Source organism: Musa acuminata, chromosome BXJ2-10 (assembly GCF_036884655.1).
Source record: "Musa acuminata AAA Group cultivar baxijiao chromosome BXJ2-10, Cavendish_Baxijiao_AAA, whole genome shotgun sequence".
Taxonomy (NCBI): Eukaryota; Viridiplantae; Streptophyta; class Magnoliopsida; order Zingiberales; family Musaceae; genus Musa; species Musa acuminata.
Window position 1 is genome coordinate 19,124,449 of NC_088347.1, and position 9,554 is coordinate 19,134,002.

Below are 9,554 nucleotides of genomic sequence, written 5' to 3' on the forward strand. Positions count from 1 at the left end.
AGTTGTTGCCTTAACCTATATAAAATTTTACTTTATTTATTTATTCTAGAAGGTTTTTTTACGATAATCTAACCTAGTGATAAAATTAAGATGAGACAAACGTCATTCTTCATTTTTATTTGCTCCTTTCTCTTTAATTATTTTACTCTGACTAATCATCTAAATTATTCTTTTATTATTAAAGTTTTCACAACGACGATACACAATTTGACAGTAAGTCCTACTTATTTTAGCCGTCATGTCGCCAAAAATATTACGAATCATATAACTAATACGTTTAGCATCTATCGATCATAGAGAACCAATTAGCTCGTTCACGTGAACAGTTCAAATGTTCCTCAATAATTTTAAAGCTGCGTATATGTTTGCATCGATCAATCAACTGACAGCTGGCAGCGCATGTGATCCGGCGAACATCCCGCTTCCCGCCACGTGGTGATAAAGCCCCTTCAAAGCCGTCCATCGCACCCCTTTCTCTTATCCCGACCGTCCGCTTGATTTGAATAAAAAGGTTGCTTCAAATCAGGCGGTTGAGATGGACGGTGGTGGAGGGATTCGAAACAGCCTCCACCACAGAATTTGTTTTCGGAAATAACTCCGCCTCATGCCTCTCTCAACTTAAAACGGCGGACGAGAGGAGACGAGAACGAACGAGACGCTCGTCCTCCTCCTCTCGTTCCGTGCACTCTCAACCTCAGCACTCTCATCTCCGCAGTAGTACTACATCGGCGCTCAGAGAAGAGAGGGAACCCTCATCGAAGTGCTTTCCTCTCTCTCTCTCTCTCTCTCTCTCTCTGTGCAGCCGGGATCTCTCTGGAAACTAGAGGTGATTTTGATCTTTAAGCTTATCCATGGTCTCTTTCCGATCTGGTCACACCCCATGCGCCTCTTTGACATGTAGGATTCGTGTTGTAGTTGAGGTTTTTGTTCTGTTCTTTCGTTTTCTGAATTGGAGTTGTCGCTTGATTTAGCAATAATGAATCGGCAGTGTTTCGTGGCCGGTTTAGTTTCATCGGGTTTTGGTCCTTGTGGTGGTTTTCCAGGTGTTCTTGGATCTGAATGATGTGTAGTCTTATGTGTTTCTTTACGGGTATTTCCTGATTGAGGCTCTGCCTTGAACGTGATAACTCTGTTCGGTATCGAGATTAAATCATGGCTTAGTCTGATTTCGTGTTACCGGACGCAACTATCTTGATCACCATTGTTAGGGTTCTGATCGATGTTTTCGTTTCTTGTGGTATTACTGTGGCTGCTTGCAACGATGCTGCTTTGGTTTTTTGGCCCTTGTGCATGTTGATGTCTTGTATAACATGCAGGAGCGACTTTATATGTTTGGAATATCATTCTTCACAAGACAGGTTTTGTGCTCTCCATCATGCGAAGATTATAATTCAGCACAAATTATTTCTGTTACCGTAAGATATATGGTGGCCGAAACATCATGTGTGTGAGCGCCGGTGATGAGTTTTTCATCTTTGGTGCGCCAACTAGTATGGATTATTATTCTCGTAAAAAATCCAAACCATATGGATTTATGCACAACTAAGCCGCATTACGATTATTTTGTGGTTTCAGAGCTGCTGCACAGTCTGATAAGATTTGGTTCTGAATATGTTTCACATGTGAGCTTTGAGACTAAGAATCTTTTTTTAACTCGACCTTAGAACTTCGTGGGACCTTTAATATAGAGTAAGTGCTGTTGTGAGTCACTGTGTATATTATATTCCTCAAACTATAATTTGATGCTCTGACGGTATAAAAAGTTTGATGACTTATAGTTCTCTGTGCAGGCAGTGGAACTTATTTTAGATGTGTCAGTACTCAGATTTATCGGTCATGTGTTCTCTAAGATTAATCTTGAATCTTTTCGTTGAAATTGTCTAGGTTGGGACTTGGGAGTAGTTAACTTCTGCAATGAGTTTTCTTAAAACAGCTCCTCCACCTGATTGCTTCTTAAACCAACATTGCTCGCGATGGGCTCAAATGTACTTGAAGTATTGCCTTTGTAGTACAAAGGATGGAATTTCCTTATTTCTTGGAGCTGCCAGTATCATCAGCTGGGTAATTGCAGAGATTCCTCAAATCATGACAAATTACTGTGAGAAATCTACAGAAGGCCTTTCAATTGCTTTTCTAATGACATGGATCATTGGGTAATGTTTACTTTTATCTCGCACCATGCTTCAAATTTTAACGAAGTGTTCTCATTTGGGTAATGCTCTGCATTTGAGTGTTTGGCTGAATCAGGATGTTTTACACGGTGTAACCTGTTCTTGGTTCATGTCAGCATAAAGCCGTTTTAGTTTGAGTTCTTTAGTTTCCCATACGTACCAAGTTTTGTTCTCTATATTAATAACAAATAGGGAGTGCAAGAATGGTGTTGTCATAATTGCAACATGTTGGCTGCTTGAGTGACGAATAAACTATTCAACATGATATCTACTCAAATACATATTGATAAGATAATGTTACTCATTGACTTGCTGATGCTTTATTCGTCTTATGAATGGAGATAACAGAGAAGATGTTCTGATGCCTGTTTCACACATATAACTTGTTCCCAAGTTGATGATACAGTCCATTTGAGTCCTTTTCATGTACAGGCCTTGTGTTTCTAAGATGGCAAACAAACTCAGTGTTGACTTGTCTTGCATTTGTGCACTTTGTTTGTTTCATATCTGGGAGTGCTAAACGTTGTGTTCTTAAAAAAGAGAATTCACAGATATCATCATTAGTAGCAATTTGCATCCCTATATACTGCTTATTAGACATATATCAAAGCTAAACAGGTTAAAGCACCATTTAATTTGATGGGTTCAAACCCCTTCTCTGTTTCCAGCCTTACCTTTTTCCTGTTTCTTTCTTAACTTCTAATAATGGATCCATTTACTTGCAGAGATTTATTTAACCTCATCGGCTGTCTGCTAGAACCTGCTACTGTAAGTTTCATTGACCTCTATGCATGTAGAATTGATCATTATATCATTCTCCAGGTTTTCTCATATGGAGATCATTAGAAGTTCATAGTTGACTAAGTAACCTTTCTAATAAGCTACATTGCATTATTTTGCTAAGCTTGGTGTACGGTGTTTGCAGATTTAGATCTATCAACTGCTGAACTCTGTCAGGAACACGTTGTTAAACTTGTTTCCTGATTGTGCTTTTTTCTGTTATCACCTTTTGTATCAGCTGTAAAAAGTTCTGATGCCCTTCTGACTCCTCTCATGCTTATTCTGAAGTTTAAGACTATGGTCTGACTCCTCTCTGCCTATATCCATTGACGTAGCTCTTCAGCATGGATATGCATTTGATCTTGCATTGTATCAGTTCCCATCTCTGATCTAATGAATTATCTACATGTTTTAGAATTTATCACAAGTGCATGTGCCTAGAGTCTAAGCCAATATTTTCCTTAGTGATTACTGAACCCATTCTCTTCCTATAGTTATGCTAGAAGTACATTTGCTTGGTTTTCTACTCTTTAAACTTACTAGGGGCATTGTGTATCCACTTTTAAGAGTAATAAGGGGCATTTTCTGAGTATTCAATGTGTGCTGTCAGCACTCTTTTGTCAAATGATTTTAACTTTATTCATTACTTTCTATTGGGTATGGGCAGTTAGGCACAGTGCCTTCTTCCGTCTTCCATTTTTGATGTAATCGTCCAAGAATGTTTCTCTTCTATCCACTCTTTTTTCAAAGTTATACACAATACAGGCACTATATCTACCTAATTATTTCTTCCTAGTGTAGAATGTCAAGCAAGCAATGATCCTTGCACCTAAGCCAGGTCAGTTGATCAGATTAATCTCAGGTATTTGCCACAATCTCATTTATTTGCTCACTTCTGATCCCAGTTGTATCCCTATTATGAACCACATCATATCTTCCCAGATCTCTGATATTAGGTTCTAGAAAAGCCTACCAAATTGTGAACTGGGTTTTAGGCCAAACAAACATTCATTGTGATGTCACACTGGCAATGGTGTCACAGTAATGAAAAAGGATAATGTCTTAGATATTTTACAATATGAAGTTGATTGCCAAAAAAAAAAAAAAAGAAGTTGATTAAGAATTCTGATTTGCTAACTTCTATGTTTATTTTTGCAGTTGCCGACACAGTATTATGTGGCATTGGTGAGATTTTCAACTTAAATGATAGTAAATGTTGTATAATTCTACTACTTATCTTGGTTTATGGTTGTTATATTGACTTGCAGTTATACACAGCAAGTACAGTTATCCTGACTGGGCAGACTATGTATTATGGTTACATTTACCATAGACTTGAACCAAACAAACATGGAATACATGTCAAGGTAATACATACTATCTGATGTTATAGACCTCCAGTAAATAAATGGAGATCTTAATGTCTTTGTTAAAATATTGCTTGAGGCAAAACTTTCACTTCTTCTTTTGTTGCCAGAGACTTGGTGTATGCTGGTAATTTGCACCATTTAACTCATAGGTAATATATTGGTCCTCATTTGACCAATATAAACTGAGATTACATATGTTATATATCAATTTAAATAATTACCGAATAGTGAATCTTAAATTTTGGGTCCTTATATGTGGAAATCTCAATTGTAGTGTATGGATAAAGTTAAGATAGTTGTTGTTGCCTGTTTGTACCTCCATGCTTCCATCTTGACTAAATTCTATTCTGCATATTTTGGTAAATTTTGATTTGATTGAATGGAGATGATTTACTTTCTTTAGAACCTTATGGTTTTTGATATCTTTAGCTATGATTTCAGAGCCAAAAGCATCATCAAGAAGATGGATCAGCAGAAGAGTGCCTGCTGGGAGATTCAAAGAAAACTAGAGTTCATGGTTACCAATCAAATGGCACAAGTCCCTCAAAGGAAGTCAACATACCAAGCTCACCAATTCCAGTTGAAGTACTTTGTGATTCCTATGGGAGTGACTACTATTACACGTAGGTTTCTTGTTCATTTTAATTCTATTTTTTAGGTTTTAAATCTGTATCTTCATTTATGATTAGACTGTTTTCTGAAGTTGGCAAATGAATTTGTACAAGTTATGATATAAATATATTGTGCGAGACAAGTGACTTGAGTATCATCTTTTGATCCTATTGTAATAGATTAAGGGTTTACTATATTTATTTTTCTTTGTAAGACACGCCTTGTACAGTCTCATCTAAATCATGACCTACATTACTAGGTTTCTATTTCTTATGGTTTGGTATGACTGAGTCAAGAAATAATGTTTAAGATATAGGATTTCTAAATAAATCCAATATCACGTAGGACATCACCACATGGACCATTCTTGGGCATTATCTCTTCATGATGGCTTGCTTACTAGAAACTCTTACCAGCCTGTATTCCAGATTTAGTAATCTAGCTGCCAGTTAATTATCTGTCAAATTGAATGGAGGGACTGGTGGCATATCTTTTTAAGCTTTATTCAGTCACATCTGCATGATTCAGCAAAGTGTAAATGAATGATCCTGTTATGATTAATTGATCCTCAGGTCCTGATTTCTTTTAATTCTTTATCTGAAAAGTAATCTCCAGTGTGGTTTAAATAATGACAACCTGTAAGTAATTAACCATTTTAATCTGTCAAAAATGCTTTGTCACATTAATTTCTCTTATAGACCTAAAATATAAGTAGGATATGGTGAAATTTTTAAGATAGCTAATCATTCATTCTCGCTGGTTGATTCATTAGTCGATTCATTAGTCTTCCCAGAATAGGTGTAAGGTTCAGATCTCAGATAGTGTCAATTGCAGACTTTGCTACTATCAGGAACTTTGCAGCTTATGTTCCCAATTTTTTTGCTGCTTATGTTCTTATATTTTGATTGTTTCCTTCTATCCAATAACGAAAACTTTCTCATTTGCAACCACAATCTCCTTCTCCGATCCCTCCTCTTTCAGATCAAAATGAAAATGCTTTCTACATTTTGCACATTATGAAGAAAGAGTCATTGTAATGCACATATCAACCCTGTTATGATTTTTCTTCTAGCATCAGCCTTTGCTAAGTGTTTCAGGACCCTGATATCTTTCTTTTGGTAGAAATAACAAATGCCAAGGCAAGAAATGTTATCATTGTTAAATATATAATCAATCATGTTTTTTTCAAGGGGGAACTGCCTCAAATATATTCACGAGGTATGAACAAATATCCAAGGACCTAGGGAACTAAAGTACAAAATGAACCTTGTAATATATAAAAACCTAGACAAGACTAACCTAATGATTCTACATATTGCAGGATGTGTTCTCAGATATTTCCTTCAAAGAGTTTGTGAAATGATTTGGAAGTCTTGCCATGTTTCTAATAGACATTGTCAACATTCCTATTTCGTGTTCCCATTCCAGATGCTCCATGTCTATGTCATGTATAAGCCTCTCCATAGATCAAGGAAATAGTTATTTATTTTGGCATTTTATTTTACTGACAAGGTTGTCAGCTTCCAACCAGTAACAGTACAGTTGCAGCAGTGGAACAAGTGATCCTTCTTTAATGTAGCATTGTTATATTAAATCAGTTCCATAGCGAATGTTACTTGTGAAGTGAATTTAATCAATATTTCTTTCTTGGTAATTCAGTTTGTGCTTGATGTGTTAGTCTTGGCAAATGTTCCATGTGAAGTGAATTTAATCAATATTTCTTTTTGGTGATTCAGTTTGTACTTGATATGTTGTTCTTGGATGTATGATAATCTGTTTTTGTGGTGTTCATTCATTGTTATTCAGTTTATCCTCCATTTGTTCTTACTTTTGCATATTTACCAATCTTTGATGCCAGGTCAGCACGGTCTTTATCTAAAAGCCCTGTGCCTGCTTTTGGTGCTTGGTTAGCACATTCATGTGACAATGGAGGGTCACCACCCAGAAGTGGCAATCAGCAATCTGTAGCAAAAGAGCCTCTACTTGACAGGGTTATTTTCCCGCAATCTGCACCACCGAATTCGAGTACTAAAAATATGCTTGCTGTAGTGAGTACAGAATAACTGCTCAAAACTTTTCTTTTTGGATTTTACATAATGTGATAATGAATTGTATGGGCACATGCTTCAAATTCAGGTACCTTCAGCTGTATTTTTCTTTGGTATGTGTGTTCTTCATCTTTGCACCAATGATGTGCACACTGCATCACCTAATGGAATGGTCATACGAGTCGGACGTAAGTTGTTACAGGTAATGCTAGTCCGTATTCCTTTTTGAGTTAATGCTGCATATTTGCTTGAGCATGTGAAGTCTTCTTTTATCTTGTCTTTTGATCATCTTTAAAAGATCGCTGCAGAAATGAATTACTTATTTTACTTAACCATTCATAGGACCATGTTCAAGATGACGGAAGCATTGGAGTCGGAAACTTACTTGGTTGGGCAATGGCAGCTATTTATATGGGGGCAAGGCTTCCTCAGATATATTTAAACGTGAGAATGAACTCTATGCGTATGAAATACTATCAATAGTCAGCAAATTTCTTTATCTTTGGCACATTGCAAAGACTACGGGAACTTTTTTGCACTGGGAACATGCAACTCTGCTATTTTGTTGTATCCTCATTTTTATGTGGCTATTTCAATTTATGGAAAACTTAATCTGACACTGTGTTTTCGAATGTTTTGCAGGTTAGAAGGGGCAATGTTCAGGCAAGATCTCATATCTTATGATGCTTTGTGTAGCTAATTTTTTTGTTAAGACCTCCTCCACCCATACATTCTGCCCCACCCTACTTACCTGACCCCCACTCCACCCCACCCCACTTCACCGGAGGATGTGGAAATTCTTTTTAAATGCTTTGATTAACATGTTATTACTTTTTGTTAACTATATTGGTTAGTTGACCACTTGGTGTGATCATGTGTCTCTCTTACAGGGCCTTAACCCGTTAATGTTTGTTTTCGCGGTGAGTGGAAATGCAACATATGTGGGAAGGTATGGTGTGTGCTGAATATTTATGGCATTTTTAGAAACTTCACATAGACTTTCTGGGATTGTGCTTTTAGTCGAGGAGCAACTACCATATTCTGCATCTTTCTGTGCAGTATTCTTGTGGAAAGCTTGGATTGGCATAAAATCAGGCCCAATCTACCCTGGCTAGCTGATGCTGGAGGATGCATACTTCTGGATGTTTTCGTATCCTTCAATGATATTGTTTGTTTTATGTTCTATCAATGGTTTTGCTCAGATGAATGGAGTTTTTCTCCACTGCCAAATTCCATATTTGTTGTTGATATCTAGCGATCGCTTGAAGCAAAAGTCTCTTTAACTAAGTCAGATTCTGATCCAATTTGTCTATTTTCATTATCGGAAACAGCAGAGGTCTGAATCTAAAGATAACCCAGCTTAACAGAGAAATATGATAGTAGAAGAAATTCCAGAGACGAAATATCCACTCAGGTACCCTCTTTTCTGAGCTCTAATTTACTATTGAGTACCTCTTAGCAAAGACACTATTGAGATAAATTTACCAAGGGATCTATAATTTTGATTCTTCTTTTTAAATCGACCTCCTAATTCAATGAAATGCTACTGTGTTTTGAGTGTATCATCAAATTAAAAGTCAATAACACTTCGCTACTCTTACGCTTCAATTTTCCATAATTAGAGGCCTGAACAAAAATATTTTGCCTGCATTCTAGCTGCTATCAGTGATGTATCCGGGAAACAAGATTTTGAGTTTTCGATGAATATTATAGCATAGACTAGGTTAGCATGGTTGATGGAAAATTTGAGCATGGCTTGACAGATTGTTGCCATCCCTCCCGGAATCATTTCTCTAATTAAACTCACTATCACTGTGAAGTTTTCTTCAATGTGACAACCCAAGCCTGACACCGAATGATTTTTGTCCCCAAAAAGCACTCGTGGAATCCGTTTGGTGTATCCTATCCTTTTTGAGTCTTGTGATCTTTCTGATGGCAAATGTTCTTTTTGTTGCTGGTGAATACACTGCAGGGGGATTATCTGGTTGTTTTACTTCTACATGATCGAGGAGGTACCACATCGGACTACCACTTACAGAGTATTGCATTATTTTGCAAGCTCTCACAGACATATTCGGACCATGTGCATGAACAGGAGTTGGAACTCCGGACATCTGATGACAAGGGTCATTTTTGCTTTGCTTTTGTTATTCTCCACTGGTGACTTGAATTAGTTTGTAATGGATTTGAAATATTAGAAACCAAGTTATTTTTTTGGCAGAAAACCCATAATACATTTGAGAGAGGTTGTTGCTACATTTAGTGTACATAATTCAATTTAAATGCACCAGAAGAGCTACTTGGTATTTATATGTGCACCATTTACAAACAGATTCATCTATGGCCAAATTGATTCGACGGAGACCTTGGCATCGCTATGGTCGGTCTGATCGTATCGCTCCTCCCTTGGAGGAATGTAACAGCAGAAATGGCGTCGAGGGAAGAGTGAGCACTCGGCAGTAGCTCCGCCTTTGCCGCCCTGAAGACCTCCGATAGGATATGGACTCGAGAAGCCATCGCAACAGCTTACTTTTCTCTGTTCGGTGATCAAGGGTGAGCAACCATGGTTTGCG

The 9,554-nt window shown here is 37.3% G+C and overlaps 1 protein-coding gene across 3 annotated transcripts; it reads left to right on the forward strand.

The window, feature by feature from the left end:
* The first annotated feature begins 633 nt into the window (after nucleotides 1–633).
* On the forward strand, nucleotides 634–9,291 carry LOC135624944 (uncharacterized). Of its 3 annotated transcripts, XM_065129088.1 has the most exons (16): nucleotides 634–826; nucleotides 1,317–1,478; nucleotides 1,576–1,689; nucleotides 1,885–2,153; nucleotides 2,897–2,939; nucleotides 4,110–4,136; nucleotides 4,220–4,318; nucleotides 4,763–4,944; nucleotides 6,792–6,981; nucleotides 7,070–7,183; nucleotides 7,324–7,425; nucleotides 7,624–7,644; nucleotides 7,872–7,930; nucleotides 8,041–8,131; nucleotides 8,274–8,395; nucleotides 8,954–9,291. In XM_065129088.1, the coding sequence occupies exons 4-15, from the start codon at nucleotides 1,915–1,917 to the stop codon at nucleotides 8,343–8,345; spliced, it is 1,239 nt and encodes a 412-aa protein (XP_064985160.1). In that variant the 5' UTR covers nucleotides 634–826; nucleotides 1,317–1,478; nucleotides 1,576–1,689; nucleotides 1,885–1,914; the 3' UTR covers nucleotides 8,346–8,395; nucleotides 8,954–9,291. The 3 variants fall into 3 exon arrangements, with proteins under 3 accessions (XP_064985160.1, XP_064985159.1, XP_064985158.1); XM_065129087.1 differs by having other exon boundaries at nucleotides 1,317–1,689; XM_065129086.1 differs by lacking the exons at nucleotides 1,317–1,478; nucleotides 1,576–1,689 and having other exon boundaries at nucleotides 635–826.
* Nucleotides 9,292–9,554: the final 263 nt, after the last annotated feature.